This window comes from Dysidea avara, chromosome 10, assembly GCF_963678975.1.
Source record: "Dysidea avara chromosome 10, odDysAvar1.4, whole genome shotgun sequence".
Taxonomy (NCBI): domain Eukaryota; kingdom Metazoa; phylum Porifera; class Demospongiae; order Dictyoceratida; family Dysideidae; genus Dysidea; species Dysidea avara.
The window spans coordinates 6,904,695-6,921,475 of record NC_089281.1 but is presented as its reverse complement, the minus strand read 5'-3'; the positions used below and the strand labels follow the sequence as shown (position 1 = coordinate 6,921,475).

General features: G+C 38.0%; 1 protein-coding gene across 3 annotated transcripts; it reads left to right on the top strand.

Moving 5' to 3' along the window:
• The first annotated feature begins 28 nt into the window (after positions 1-28).
• On the top strand, positions 29-16,781 carry LOC136267953 (girdin-like). Of its 3 annotated transcripts, none has more exons than XM_066063166.1 (36): positions 29-95; positions 246-327; positions 432-517; positions 570-681; positions 803-872; positions 1,045-1,187; positions 1,303-1,367; positions 1,510-1,585; positions 1,672-1,719; positions 1,792-1,937; positions 2,873-2,954; positions 3,228-3,386; positions 3,452-3,542; positions 3,625-3,680; positions 4,565-4,700; positions 7,722-7,779; positions 7,828-8,020; positions 8,074-8,251; positions 9,509-9,564; positions 11,418-11,494; positions 11,729-11,839; positions 11,905-12,073; positions 12,309-12,501; positions 12,590-12,722; positions 12,779-12,882; positions 12,989-13,043; positions 13,098-13,272; positions 14,092-14,399; positions 14,457-14,571; positions 14,623-14,712; positions 14,774-14,851; positions 14,909-14,976; positions 15,059-15,166; positions 15,221-15,275; positions 15,333-15,638; positions 15,783-16,781. In XM_066063166.1, the coding sequence occupies exons 2-36, from the start codon at positions 283-285 to the stop codon at positions 16,590-16,592; spliced, it is 4,755 nt and encodes a 1,584-aa protein (XP_065919238.1). In that variant the 5' UTR covers positions 29-95; positions 246-282; the 3' UTR covers positions 16,593-16,781. The 3 variants fall into 3 exon arrangements, with proteins under 3 accessions (XP_065919238.1, XP_065919239.1, XP_065919237.1); XM_066063167.1 differs by having other exon boundaries at positions 68-95; positions 243-327; XM_066063165.1 differs by lacking the exon at positions 29-95 and having other exon boundaries at positions 148-327.

Sequence of the window (16,781 nt, the reverse complement as noted above, 5' to 3'; positions counted from 1 at the left end):
GCGGTGTTTACTGAAATTGAATTTCCCGTGTTTGTGAGTAATCTTCCGTTTTCTGATGACACCAATGGCTGAGAAAATTCGAGTGACGAGAGTCGGTAAGTGTGTTTACGGTAATTGAAATGTCTCGATTAGTGACTTGCTATGTATTCGCTTTAACGTAATTACGTGTGAAGGCTAGTGACCTGAGATTGGTGAATGTTTGTGCGAATTTATTTGTAACGGCGTACTCAAATGTTTGCCAGTAGAAAATACGCCGACAGGCTATTTGTAGAAAAATACAAGATGAATAAGGCGGAACAGTACATGGAATCGCCGCTCGTGGCCTGGGTAAGTCGGCATATTGTAGAGTATGGTGCCCTTTTGTGTGTTAAAGATAGCGTTTAGTTGTAGTCATACCGCCTTTATATAAACACTTGTATTTATAAAACCAGGTCATGACATTTGATGACTTTCCAACGGTCAATACGGTCACAGATCTGGCAGATGGGATATTGCTCAACGAAGTTATGCATGCTGTGTAAGTGTGGTGGTGTTTGTAGTTAAAAAAAAGTACAGATTTTTTTTAACAGTGATCCAGAGACATATACAATGAGTAAAGTTAATCGTACAATTGATGATGACTTACAATTAAGACTACAAAATCTTCAGCTACTTCTACAAAGGATTCTACACTTTTACGAGGTGAATTATAGTGTACTGCAGTGGTGGGGTTAAGTAAACGTTTTAATGTTACAATCAATTTTATTACCATTGAGTTAATTTTGATGTCATTGAATTTATGTATGTTTTCTGATTTGTTTAGAATTCCCTACAGTTTCTAGTCATAACTCCTCTACCAAATGTGACAGTTATAAGCCAGGAACCTGAAGGGGGTAAGTATAGTGTAAATGTGAAAACCTATTGAATTGAGAATTTCAAATTTTTGGATATCTCTGAAGTGTCCAGGTTGCCATGTACTATTGTCTGAGGATGCTTGTCTGAGGATGCTTGTCCTCTGTGTGATGTAACAGTTTTCATTTCTCTTTCCTGTCACTAATTGTATAGACTACAGTTTGGATGAGATGGAAAAGCTTATGATGTTGCTTTTGGGCTGTGTGGTGATGTGTGAAGGGAAGGGACCCCTCATTGAGAAGATGAAAGGGATGGAGTTAACACAACAACATGCACTGGTGGCACATATACAACAGGTTGGTACAACAGTGTGTGTACTTTTTGGTGGGATGTTGTTTATGTTTATGCCTTATATAGTGAATTATGTTGTTGCTTGTTTATTTGTTGTTCATTTAATGTCGTATCCCCTAGATCACTGATACTACTGAATATGTCTGTTCTGTGGATTGGACAGAGCTAGAAGATCTTCCCAAATCGTAAGCATCTAATAATTCACCACTAAGAGGGTGTATTCATGTGTTGTGGGCACTAGACTAGTTACATCTCAAGCTATGTGTGTAGCTAGGTGTAAGGGTAAACTAGTACTGGATATTCATTGGTTTAAAATGTTTCTTGTAGTAATGTGGAGGCATTATGTCGACAAGTCTACCTTTATCTACAGCGGGTAGCTAAAGAAAGAGATAGACATTATGAGGTACACCATTCAGTCATTGAACCATTTGTGCTTAGACAAAACATCTGCTAGATTGTCAGATTCATGTTGTATTGTTTGTTAATTAGGCTGTCATTGAGCTAACACAAGAAAGAGATTTCTTCAAGGCACAACAGGTATGAATAAACACCTTTAGCTACAGGAGAGTCTTTTTACTGCCAAGTAAACTGTGTGTGTTTGTTGTGTAGATGTCAGCGATGAGTGCTGATGGCAGTACGAGTGAAGTGGCTAGCACACGTTCGTCGCTATTGTACAGCCCATTAATCCAAGGACCAAGTCTCAGCCAAGAATTAATGGAGACAAAGGGAAAGCTACGGATGCTTCAGGACCAAGTGTATGTTACTATTTATAAATTGTATACACGTTGCTGCCACAATGTAACACAAATGGAAGCACCTGCGAAAACTGAGTTTATTGTGGTAGAGGAGATTCAAACCACTATGTAACCTGTTTTGATAGCAGAAGACATAATACATGTTGTACCTTTTGGTGCAATATGGAAATGTAGTGTATATGCCTATATATGAATATTTTAAGCAGTCTTCATGGCTATTGCACAAGAGACACTATGATTTTGTTTGAGGTGATAATAGCACATTTAGTCTAGTAGTTTAGTGGAAAAAAATTTTTAAGGGTTGATTTGCACATGCATCTTGTGTCATGATTATACCACTGCAGATGTGTATTACTGTATGTGTGATATTAAATGGAGCTCTGGTATCTATTGATAAAATTGCAATTGTAGCAACTTTAAGAGAGCCACCTTTAAGTATGACACTCTTATAACACTCTGAGATTGTAAATCTCTAGATGTATTCAATCCCCTGATATTTGTAGTGTACGTAACTGTAGTACATATATCTGTACCATCACTAATTTTACACACTGCCTTTCAGGTTGATATATGGCCATAAAATATATTTGAGACAACAAAGGGGCTCCTTTACTGTCTATTATATTAATCACTCAAGTTGTATATCACTTGCTATTAGATCACAATGTTTGACCATGAATACTGAAATGTGTGTTAATTGTTGGTTTATAGTGGGACCTTGACAGTCTTCTTAAAGGATTCTCCAAATTAAGAACTTAATAAACAAACCTCAATAATTTGTATTTGGCTTCCTGCTTCTTGTCTACAAATTAAGAGTGACTATTTATTATCATATTAAAAATGAATAGATCCCAAATGTCCGCTACATTGGGGGTTCCGTAATGTTGTGTTTGTATGGATTACGTGTGTCCACTACATGTGTGTCCACTGTGTAGTGATAGGAAAAATGAGATAATCGCTGAAACTAAAGATGAGTTGGAACAAGTACGGAACAATGCTCATAAGCTTCAACAAGAGGTCTGTTGTTATCTGTGTGCATAAGGAGTGTATATGATGAACACATGTATGACACTGTCTGCATGTCAAAGTCAGTGGCCCATTTTTTTTTCTTCATAAATTTAAGCTTTTACATTATGTCAGCTGTTGTCAAGATGATTAATGTTAACTGTAATTGTTTAGCTGAAGTAATAAGCATCAATTGTATGAAATCATGAAGACATTGAGTGAATGTTAAACCCACCACGAAGTAATTTCACAGCCACTTTTACTGTGTCTCTTTGTTTATTTTAGAAGCGTACTCTGATGGAGGAGGCACGGTGTGCACGCAGCTATCGGGATGAGGTGGAAGCCTTAAGAGTTCGAGCAACACGCTGTGACAGATTGGAGAATGATGTATTGAAATATAAACAGAAGATTGAAGACATGGAATACCTTAAAAAGAAAATAGCTGTTAGTTAAAACACTTCCTATTGTTCACAAATCTTTATAAATTTAATCTTCTTACTTGACAACAGGATTTAAAGCAGCAAAATGAACTCATGGCTGAGACCAAATTACTGTTAGAAGAAAAGGTCCATTCTGTTGAGAAAAAATTGCTGGATTTTGGTGAGTTTGTGTGCTACAAATGTTTTTAAATTAATGATAGTAATGATACAAGCATCTGCACTAACTGCTCTTTCTCCCACAGATGACATGTGTGTTGATAATGCTGCCTTTAAAGTTCAACTGGATTCTGTGAATGAGGTAAAAATTTTAACACAATTTTAAATACACAGCTGTTTTTCGTGTATATCATTCTGATGATAAATTTGGCAGGACATTAACAGCATTAAAACTAATGGCTTGTCCTTTGAACCATCCAGAGGTCCACACCAATCATTACAAGCTAATTGTTTGTTTGGCTCTTGAATTTGTGTGTTGTTGGTAATTTAATAGTTTTGAAAACAACAAATGCTTTCTCACTCGAAAAATGTAAACTATACACATGTACAACATTACAGTGGAACCTCTCTGTTACCTCAAACACTACCCGAAATGTGATAAAAACTTATTTATTTTAGTTTTTGTCTTAGTTGTTTAGATTTTGATATCTGTTACCCTGGCCGAAATATGATTGATCAAATTTTTACTCCATAAAAGCGCTGCACAATATTTGGTGGACAAATATATATACAGGCGCCTGTATATATATTTGTCCATTGTAGCCATATTGTACTTGTGAGTTGTGACGCCATATATGTTGTAATCAAGAAATATTTATAATTATCACAATCTTATGTACTGCTTAGCTGTTACACTCCCAATGAAATGCTGAGTGCATTATGTACTAGCCAATGAACCTCATGATACATTTGGATATATTTTCAAAAGAGCATTTGGTTTGACAAATACTAAAATGGACTTCTGCTTGCTTGTTCATAATTACAAGTTTCCTCTTTTGGGGATGAAAATGTATGGAGTCATACATGTAGGGTCCAAAATCTTTGTTTTTGTAATGGAGATCTTTTAAAGTAGCTACCAAAGTTTCAATGGTATGTTAGAGGTCATAAAAGGCATGTACTTTTGTTGTGTTTAGGACCTACAGTAATGGGATGACACATTTCACTGTATTTTGTTGTTGTCTGCAGGAGAAGAAGATGGACCAGAAAAGAGTCGAAGATATACTAGCACAGAATGCTCAACTGGAACTGGAGGGTCAGAGTTTACAAGATCGAGTGACACTGTTGACCTTACAACTTGAAGAAGAGCGAGGGAGAAACTCTGGTTAGTATGAAATGAATAGATAGTACAGGCTCTTGCTGTTAGGAAGTACACATGAATACAACATTGGATTTAGTGTAGTTTTGTTTGTGGTCAAACAAACACTATGGGCCCGACCAGTTGCCTTGAAAGTAATGCCAATAAAGTCTACACAAAATTTATGTTTATTTACTGAAGAGGCCAAATATCTTGAAGTTCTTTCTGGCAAGTTTTTTTTTTTTACAGATTTTATAAGTATAACTCTAACAGATTTTTTTTTTGTCTTATTTCGTTGCTTCATAACATAAAGTGGAATTCATTGTCAGTTTCATGGTATGTTAGTTTTGAGACAATTAGATGAGGTCTTTAACTTGAGTGGATTACATTAGCCACAATGGTTGGCTGTGGTTTAATTTTATTGTCAGTTTTGTCTGCCCAACCTGTTAAAGAATGCCACATGTTAAGTGATAGCTGCACCCACTGGCCACAAACTGGCAGCTAGTGTTTGTACTGTTGCTGTAGTGTTATTGATCTAATCTTATAACCACTATCTGGATGATATCTAATTTCGATACACCATACTGTAGTTTGAAACTAGATACCAGTGAATGAGTTCACGGCTACTTGTGCCAGCTTGAACATCCTCAAATGTGTCATTTGTGTATAGAGTGACATTACCACTGTTACCTAACATTTGCACCCATAGTTGCCATGGAAACACCAATCAATTAGTGGATATCATATAAAGACCTGTTTTTACATTTTTTGCTACTACTTTTACATTTTACATCAAAACTTCAAAAGCTATGTGCCATATGAAATCTCTTTGATACCTTCATAAAAGTTATTGATCAAATTTGTGAAATTGTTTTTAAATAAAATGTGAATAATATGTCATTTTTAGGCAATTTTGTAAAAACGCTACTGTGGTTTCAAAAACTAATTAAATGCATTCCATTTATCATAGCCTGTTTCCCAAGAGGATGCTAAATTATTACAAGTGCAAGAAAAAATTAGGAATTTTCCATATGAGTAGGGACTGCAGCAATAAAAAGCACTGAAACAAGCCGCTGAGACAAAACACAACTGAATGATTGCATTTTAATCTCTACTTTAACCATACATCATAGCAGGTTAAAGTAGAGATTAAAATGCAATCATTCAGTTGTGTTTTGTCTCAGCGACTTGTTTCAGTGCTTTTTATTGCTGCAGTCCCTACTCATATGGAAAATTCCTAATTTTTTCTTGCACTTGTTTGTGTACTTTTTTGTAAATTTTATTGAATAGCTAACCGTATTTAGTAATTCACCTCCCCTCTGCAATTCTCGAAATACACAGCTAAACGTTCCTAAGGATGCGGATTTTTAACAAACCGCTTTAAACAACACATTACCCACGGAAGTATCTTTTCAACTGTTTTATAGTGTGTCTACAGTATTATTTTCCACTAATTCTCTCAACATAGCCTCAGGGCTGCTCTTACTTTAGTTTGCGTAAGTATGGGTCATGCCCACTTTCTAGACGACGAGATACGCGAGCCTATGAGGCCTACTACGGTATTTTTCAGTTGTAGTACACCTGAAAAGTACTCTGGGAAAGCTACCCATAGAGTCTGTAGAGAGGCGCCATATACAACCGGTTTTTAAACTCGGAGAAGAAACCACTTTTGAGCCAAAGCAACCCATCCTTACGCGTGTAGTGGCGATGTTAAACAGGCAGCAGCATATCCCGAGGTGTATCCCAACATTAAAATCACGTGCTTGCTATAATTATGCTACACGTTTATTCCAATATGTTGGGGCGCTGTGGTGTGCGTGCTTTGATGGAAGCCGTACCCATGAGAGATGGCCACGAGAAAGAAGGATCAAAGATAAAACAGTAAGACAATAGCGCACGCATTGTAGGTATTTAATATTGTGAAAGGTTTTTTCTCCGCAAAATTCGAAACGTTTCTGCCGAAGAAGCAAGGCTATAGCTGTAGCCAGTTTTCTGCTAACCTTGACTGAACGCATCAGTGAGGCAGGCAGTGAGGCAGTAGAAAATAGAAAATTCGCTAAAATAATATAATATATTTTTAAATTTCGTAGTACCTCGTCAGAAACGTTTCCGGTCGTTCTGAAGACATGTTTGGGCTTGTTTATACCTGACCAATGCTGTGAAATGGCTGTGAAAGATTTCTGAAGATGATTTTGGGTAGAGTTTTCTTCGTGGACCACGCCCACACCTTCATCGTCCCTACTATACAGTACTATTGTACTGTATGATTATTGATCAATTTTTTTCAATTTGGTTTCTGTTCATAAGTTATCAGCATTTACCTGAGAAGATTGTAAAAATCGAGCAAAATTTCTATTTAGTGCTTATCATGAGCACAGCCATACTAGTGAATTTTGAATTAAAATTTGGCTTCTCCTGATCACTTTTTATCACTGAAGTGGAATCCAATTGTTTTACAATGTGAAAATGCTACTGTACAGAGGAAAAATAAGAAACGTACACAGGATTGTCTAAATTTCTGATAAGTCATATTTAAATTTTGGTAGTTTATGCCTTGGTGCACTGTACAAATAACTGGGACAGTCACAATGTTATTGTAAACAACCATCTCATTTGTTGTAGTGTTAGCACTAGAGGTGAGCCCATAGACACCTGCAACAATCCCAATCTCTCTTGATCATCGTGCACTTCAAAATTCTCTCTTTTATTTGTACAGATATTTGTTTATTTGTAGATCTGGAAGCTGTGAGAAAATAGTTTTGTTTAAACCTACCTACAAACATCTTAAGGCCTAAGCTAGTGTGTTTATTTCTTATTGTGTACTGGGCGCTGAGGTGGAACTTAGATTTTTTTGGGGTCAAACTCTGTGAGAATCAACTTATGGCTTTGCATCTCCACTTTTATGAAACACAAGGTACATGTAAACAATGTTGGTTATGTTCAATTTATTAATTAACACTGTCATTTATCAAATTAGAACATTCAGTACTAACAAACCATTGTATAGTCACTCAGCAAGTGTTAATGTGTATAACTAATGTGTTATAGAGATGGTGAACACCTCAGTGGAAACTAGTCTGAGTGTTGAAATGAGTGAAGCGGACATGTGAGATAGTTATTCTATTTATTGCCCACCAAGCATTTGGTGTTTTAGGGTTGCTAAAGCAAAGCTGTTGAGACTTGAGAAGGAGACACGTGAAATGGAAAAGAATGTTGAATCTTTGAGGCACACGCAAGCCAAATTAACAGAACTTGAAAAGACAAATAAAAGACTTTATGAGCAAGGTCATGAAGATAAAAAGGAAGTAATAAAACTAAAAGAAGAAGTGGAAATACTTAAAGTCAAGGTAATGCTAATTTACGTGCACACAATTATTGTAGGTTTAAACTTTTGTATTAGGCTAGTAGAGTAGATAAGCTACAAAATGAACTAACCAATCAAAAAGAACGAATGGAAGAAGTCAGCAAGCTACAAGCCAGATTGAAGGTACTTAAACAAAGCAAGGAAGCTGCCATTGAAGCTAAGGCCATGTTGGAAGATGAGCTTCAATCCCTGAAGCATAAAGCACTATTACTTAGTAAGTGTGTGTGTGTGTGTGTGTGTGTGTGTGTGTGTGTGTGTGCGTGCGTGCGTGCGTGCGTGCGTGCGTGCGTGCGTGCGTGCGTGCGTGCGTGCGTGCGTGTGTGTGTGCAATATAATATTGTGCTGTATTCTTCATATAAAAGCCCTTTCTTTTATTTCCTTCTCATCTTTTTGACCCCGGCCTATAAACAAATAGTACTTTTATTTGAGACCAGGTATTGTTTATTTTGGATAGGTCTGAGTGATGCCTGGCATTTAAACGAATGCGAGTCATGATGGAATGTCAATAATAGTGTAACAGTAAACTTATATTTAGTGCGTTTACACTAGCAGTTGGGCACGGTACGGCACAGCATGGCACGGTACGCTTAATTTTGCTAGTGTAAATGGGTATCGATCTGAGCCAAACTGTTACGTGCCGGGCTCGCCTGGCCCTGCTACTTCAACCGTGCTGGTTCGGCACGGCACGGCACGGTAGACAAATTGAAACAAACCTTGCTATATCCTTGGCTGCTGTACGTAAATACGATGGCTTCTACCATGGCCAAATGTGAAACAAAGTCCAGTTACCACGTGCAACTTGAAATTAGCTGTCCATCGAGTAGTAGCCGCTGATATTGTCCCTCAAACGGATTGCTGGTAACTTGTACGACAGCAACAGTTTGAAATGAGCTTGAAAACGGCGAGAGCATCTCGTAGGATGATACTTTAGCCATCACGTGCTTATGTATAAACTTGCCCAGCACAGTTATTTCCTTACCAATGTAAGCGTGCACTTAAAACGTACCATGCTGTACCGCACCGAGCTGGAGCTACTAGTGTAAACGCACTATAAGAAAACCTTTATGTAGTGTGTTGACTATATAACTAGTGGTGGAAATGATTAGAATACAGTTACATATCTGCATGTACATGGACTTGTTCGGACCACTCAAGTGATTACTCGTAGCTCCTTTATCCCTTCTAAACTTAATGTTGAAGCAGCAAGGTAAAATATTAAAGCCATCATTAACATTTACACAGTAGACTCCATTGATAGCCCAGGCCTATATTTGAGACCAGGTGTTTATTTTCTGAAACCCTCCGGCTTATAATTGAGACAGGCATTTATTCGAATGTGGGTTTTATATGAGGAAATACAGTATGTCATGTTTATATGCATCAGTTGCAAAGGTGCACATGTAACTGTCTTTATATAAGGGTAGCACTGTTAACACAACACAGAGTATATTATGGTGATGCTGTATCACAGGTGTAGTTCAGGAGGAGAATGCTTCACTAAAGGCACAAACAGAAACATATACAACAGTAAGTTACTTCTCATTGTCAGTACAATAGAGCAACATTGTTGAAATCCAAGGATTAAGAAGTGTTGCTTATTAGTGTCCCACCAATAATCAGATCAGTATTGAATCAGAGCCGGTACACAGCTGATTGTCATCATCATAAATATTACCATAAAGTCGGGTTGTTAAGCGCATGCACTTATAATTTTCGGAGAAAACTTTTTGTAAAAACCATAGTATCTGTTAGGCGCATTCGCTTAATAAATAATTGTGGTGAGTGTAACACTGAATCACCACATTGTGAGAGTAGCTAATAGTCGCCACGCCAGTGTGTAAGAATATTTGACTCCATTTCTGGGTGAAATCCTTCGGGACAAACAAGATTATCCGTATCCAGATGGCTGATTTGCTGTATACATAGCGAAGGGGGACCTCAAGGGGGACGTAAGTACTTGAGACATTAATTTTTCAGTACTCTTGGGTTTTCTTGACGTTTCTTGCTGTGTGTAGCTTTATCGTCGCATTTGCCAATGTGCGCTTATCATCTATGGTTAATTACAAGAAAGTGTATGCGCTTAACAGATGCATGCGCTTAACAACCCGACTATTCGGTATGCCAATAAAACTTAAGCTCGAAATGGTGTTGAGCATTATTCTAGCATTAAAAAAAGTGCAGGATTTGCTTTGTTAACCCTTAAACCTGCAGCTGTTTTATAAAACACAAGCAATGAAAATGCATAATCCAGTAAACTGGATCACATGCATCCCTTGTAAAACTAATTTCCATAACAAAAACTATCTAAAACGATAAACACCATCATACCGTTAAATTTTGGTGTAAATGGTCATCGTGTCCATCCAACACAGAACTTCCCACTTCATGAAAGTATTGTGTGTTTTCAATTTGTTTTTTGTCAAATCCAGTTTTCTGGTTTAAGGGTTAAACATTGAATAACTGAAACTGTTTGCAATCAAGATACTCTAATAGAACAGTCACTGTTTAATAAAATTTTCTAATAGAGCAGTCATGCGTAGTTAACTTGGAAGGTGTGTATATTTTCTCAGAAACACTTATGTCAATAAATGCAAGTAGTATAGTAGAATATAGCCATGTATGCAATTGTTGGTATCTGTACCAATAAATTTGCTGCTGGGTATCAGATTAGTATCTATCTTATTTGGCATTATGATCATAGCTAGCATATATATACCACATCTGTGGTTGAGATCAAAAGCGCCGCGCTGTGGTATATAAGTGACATACCACACTTTGTGGCTACGCTTACCATATATGGTGTAACTTCACACATTCCGCAAAATCCTCATCTAAACGGTAAGCAAGTTTCTAATAACACCTAGAATCATTCACCAGAGCAAGGAAAAGGATTTTCGATGAACTCTTGTCTCCTTTGTGGACAACTCACTAATCGCAAGTAGATGGGCGTGGCACTGCTAAAGAGTCTAAAACGTCTGATCCATCAAGGATTTCTACTGATTTTGATCTTCAACAGCTGCTGTTTCACTATAAATTGCTATCTATAATCATTTCATCTACTGGGGTGAAGAATATAACAGTTATAACACGATTACTTTGGATATGATTAAACATATGCACTCTCACTTGAGCACTGTGTGCTCTCATGAATCGTGAGTATATTTTAGTCATATCCCTCATTAGCGTGTTATAACTATAAAATATATATCCTACAGAAATTTCTTATTTATTGGTCTTTGTTAGGCAACTAATTATAAGGATGCGAAATAGTCCCTGAAGTATTGCTGATTACTCTAATAGAACATACACTTGATAAGTCACTCATTGTAGCTGTCTTAATCGACTTAAAATGTTCATTATGTATATACTGCTGTCCTTAGCAACATGAGGAAGATCAGAAACTCACTGATTCTCTGATTGCAAAGAATGCCCAACTGGAATTGGATGTCCAGAGAAGGTACACTCTATCAAATGCTTAAAACTATGTAATGATCTACACATATATGTATGTGTATGTCAGTAAACCATGACTGGTTGAAGTATATCTGTAGGTATAGGCATTAGGCAACATCTCTTGTTTTGCTACTTTTTGTTATTCCCTTGTTGTGCTGCTTTAATCCCTAATCCAACTTAATTTCTTATTTTTCGTTTTAATTTGATGACATGTAGTTTATTGTTGTCTTCCATACAGTGCTGAACAGATAGCTTCATTGACAGCAGATTTGGAGCAGAAGCGTTCATACAATCCTGTAGCCTCTGTCCCAACAATAGTCAGTCCACCACGAGTATCTGAGTCTGAAATGTACGCTACAATTACTGTAGATGTATCATTTTTTAAAAGTTTCTCCTTTTATTTTATGTGTGTAGGGCAGCTAAGGCCAAATTGCAGCGATTGGAAAAAGAGACAAAGGAAATGGAAAAATCATTAGAGTCTTTGCGACACTCACAAGCCAAACTGGCAGAATTGGAAAGAATTAACAAAAAATTGAACACACAAAGTCACGAAGACAAGAAAGAAATATTCAAACTGAAAGAGGTACCAAACCAGCTCAATGTATAGATCCTTGGTAGTCTCAAAAGTGTTCAGATAAGTGAGACCATTAATTTGTATACAGAACCTCATTCAAATACTCTAATAGAACATACGTAAATTATATTCTTCTATACAAACAAGTCAGATAGCCAAGAATCTACTGTAATAATATTATGTAGTCAAATTCCCTAATGTATGACAGCAGTTTTGTAAACCTGTTAAAAACCTGTTTATCCAGGAGTATGAAACAGCTGTTAGCAAGGCAAACAAGTATGACAAGTTGAAGGAGTCCACAAAGGAGTTTGAACAGAAGCTTGAGGAGAGTGAAGGGACCATTGAGGAGCTGAAACAGCAACATGCATTGTTGATGGATAGCAAGACAGCTCTCGAGGAGAAACTATCAAGTCAGCAAGAAATTGAGGATAACCTCAGTAAGTGGAAATTGTGTGCGAGCACATGCATGTGTGGTGTCAATCTGTCTGCCTGAATGTGCATGTGGTTGCTTCTCTTCCACTATAGAAATACTGACTAACACCAATGCTGAGTTGATGGCTACTATTGAGAGATTGGAAGAAGAAAAGGATGAAGAGATACAACGAGTGCAAGAACTAATGATGGAGTCTGCTAAAATACAACTTGCCAAGGAGAGAATGTGAGCATGTACTGTTGTACAGCCATCACTGTATGATTGTTGATTGTTTAATACAGAGAGGTAGACATGCAAGTTTTGAATGAGCAGTTGGATAAATCACAGCAGCACGAGCCGAGGTCATCTGGTGAGGGCCGTGAAGCAGTACCACCAACACCAAATGGTAATACATGGTTAGAAACTATATTAGAGTATATATTGTATTAGTTTGGACTGGCTATATGTATAGTACACCTGTTTGGTGATACATATAGTGTGTTGTTTTATAGGTGCTCCAATCCCACCACCCAGAAGTCCAGATAACATCCTGACTAGATCTGAAATGTATGTAATTGGTGCACACACGTACACGCGTTTATTGGCAAAATGGTTGTCTAGGGCCGTCAAGGCAAAGTTGTTAAGGTTAGAGAGTTACAACAGAGAACTGGAGAACATGGATGTGTTCAATAAGAGCAATGGCAGTCCTGGACCAGAAGAGACAGACAGCAGCAACAAGTCTAAGAGAGCGTCAGTTGTTCTGCTGGATCGTAAAGATGCATCAAAACTACGAGATGTAAGTAAAATTTATGTTACATAGTACTGGATGGGCCTACTTTATTCCACGGACTGGACTGGACTGGACTGGACTGGACTGGACTGGACTGGACTGGTGGACTGAGCTGAAAACAGCTTTAAACAATAATCCAGGCATTATCCATCTCTTGCAACACTGGAGACACCACTATCGAGCTATAACTGCTGGTACTTCTCTTCCTTACAAGTCAGATGGCACTAGCGCATGCACTAATCAATTAGAATACACTTACAATACACGTGTACTCGCAGTGATAAAGCGTGACGGAGGCTATTGTTGTAGCGTACATGTTTTCCTTTGTTGCTTCAGTACTTAACACTAGCGTTGGGGTTGTAGTGATGAGTCAGATTATTTGCATAGCCCCATCACGGCGCACATCACAGGGCCCCATCACCTTGCCTGGTGGAGCCACCTAGCTACCTGCTAAGAATAATTACTGGCTCATCTCTACAGCTGTAACACTAGTGCTAAAACAACAAAGGAAAACATCTACGCTACAAGAATAGCCTTTATCACGCTGTATCACTGTTATAACGGCATGTATCGTACGTGTATTCTAATTAATTAGTGCATGTGCTAGTGTCTTGATTTGTAAGGAAGAGCCACCAGCAGCAGCAGTTATAGCTCGATAGTGGTGTCTCCAGTGTTGCAAGAGATGGATAATTCCTGGATTATTGTTTAAAAGCTGTTCCCAGCTCAGTCCACCAGTCCAGTCCAGTCCAGTCCGTGGAATAAAGTAGGCCTTGTGAATGTTTGTGAATTGTTATTTGTGTATTAAGATTTTGGCATTTTTTATAGGAATTGAAGGCTGAGAGAACCCATGTTAGTCATTTGAAGAGTGAAATGGCCAAACTGAGGGAGCAACTGCGCAAGGAGAGGGAAGGCTCCACGTCAGAAGAGAAACAAAAGCAGCTTGAGAGCAAGAGAGGTGAAGCATTTGCTCAGAGCTTGGCTAATAAGGAGGATCGGATACAAGTATTGGAGGGAAGATTAGAACAGGTTACCACTAATTCAACTAAACTGATGGAAGAGCTTCAATCAACAAGAAAACAAAATGAAAAATTAAAACAGTATGCAAAGAATTTAGGCCACAATAGTTTACGCAGGTATAGTGTATGTACTATATCTTAAACAGCTTTATTAAACAAACCTTTTGTCTCCAGGGAATCTTCTTCATCAAAATACGGTGGTTTGAGTGATTCTGAGGTGACTAAACTAAAAGAAAAGGCTAAGGAGTTGACAAGAGTTAGAGAAAAGATGAGAGCAGTTCAAGAAGAGGTGAATATTGGTGAGTACAGAAAGTATATACTTACTTGTGTTATTATTTAGAACAACACCATCCTTCATGAGATGATGGAGAACAAACAGCTGGTGTTGGAGCTGGAGGCACAGAATAACAAATTGTCTGACCGTGTTGAGGTATAGGATAAAGTAACCATCTCAATATTGTATCATTCATTCCCTGGTTCATGTACTACAGATGCAAGAACAGCTGATCCGTACACTTGAAGAAGAGAATAAACAGCTTCTCCAGCAAACCAACAAACTACTTGCACAGGTAATCTTTATTGTTTCTACAATTTTTTTATGTGCTGAGATTTTTTTTATTGTACAGAACCAAGAATTGCTGTTGAAAACACTAGAGACTAAGGACCAATGTCTTGAAGAGGAAAAGCTATACAGGTTTGTATGATCCTCTGTGTGTGTGCGTGTGTGTGTGTGTGTGAGCATGTGTGTGGGCAAATATGATATGTTGTTTCCATAGTGACAAATTGGGAGAACTTGAACAAGAGAAGCTAAGATTGGCACAACAGGTGCAGTCACACCAGAGACAAGTCCTAGAAGTGGAGATTGAAAAACTCAGACGAAACCAGTTACGCTACCTACACCAATACTGTACCCATTATTTACATTTTGTATTTTATAGAAAAAAGAAAGGAGTGTTAAAAAGAAGCCTGAGAAGGATTAAAGGACGATTTAAAGTCAGTATATAGCTATTACCCACTGTAACACACTTGTGTACATGTATCTGGTTGCAGGCTGGTGGAACAAAGGTGCTGGAAAATCCTGAAAGTAGTGGAGTTACAACCACCACAAGCAATTCATCAATTTCACCATCCACAAGCACTCGTTTCTCTGTCCTACCTGATCCCTTGGGCAGCCCACACTCTTCATCATCAAAGAACTCTGATGCTGACATGATGGGAGCCGTGCATAATGTTGAGGTCAGTCCGAAAGGCCGACGAAATACGTACTCAAGTGGCAATGCTTCGTTGTTACACTCTGACTCTGTTATGACACTGGAAGATTTCCTGATGGAAAGTAACAAGACTCCCAAGTCAAGAGTAAGTAGCTCAATAATTATTGTATATTTGTGGATGAGAGCTTGGATAAGGAGTTGTATTCTCAGTACTGAATTTGCTGCTATGTGTTTGCTTATACATTGTACTGGATGACTGGTGTATTTAATGTTCTGTATTATTTTGTAGCGCAAATATGTGGAGATGCACTCAGCAATGGCTACCTATTCTGGAAGTGGTCCTGAGCCAGTAGTGAACAAAAGACAAAGTGATAGTTTCCAGCCACGATCGGACAATATTGAAATGCCAAGATTCCTCCAACGTTCCTCACCCATACTATCCTTGGAATCAGACGGCAGTCTTAAAGGAGGAATGTACTCTCAGTGGTCCCAGCTATCACAAACAGATTCTGAAGCGTCCCACTCCAGCTCACTAAAGCGTTCTAACTACAGCTTGGGACACACTGAACTTAACTTAAACAGCAATGGAAACAACAACAACAATAATAGTAACAGTGGTTCACCAAGTTTAAGTGATGGTGTTAGTCCTCCATTACCACCTCGCATGTCCACTAGTCCTGGATACAATAGAAAATCTTATCTTACTCACCAGCAAGCTAAGCCCAATCTCAAACAACGGCGTAGTGACTCTTCCATCCCCATTATAAAGCGTTATATGCCTGTGAAAATGACGGATGGTCCCAGTGTATCATCAGCACAGAAGAGCATGTCTTTGCCAAAGAGTCGAAGCTCCGACGAACTTTCCAACGAATCATCAGGAAAACTACATAGGAAAAAGAGTTCTTCAATGGAAATTTTGGACGCAGATGCATCACCAGTAGTTTTTAGAGCAGATAATAATCGTGCAGCTGGCAAACCGCCTTTAGCTAACAAGAAAAAAGTACCAATGCGTCACCGATACAGTGCTCCACTTTTGGACATTTCAACAGCATCACAAAAATCTGACGACTCGTTTTGGTTTGAGTATGGCTGTGTGTAGGACCCTGTCACTGGTAATGTGTCTTCCTGGCAATTTATGACATACCATCTACACACTAAGTGTGGAATATTTATATTACAATAGCCAGTTTAATAAAAATGCATGTGGATGTGTGTATTTCGTTGTGTTTGTTGTATTTGAAATAAGTGTCATGTGATTGTAAAGAAATTTATTTTAATTTAAATGAAA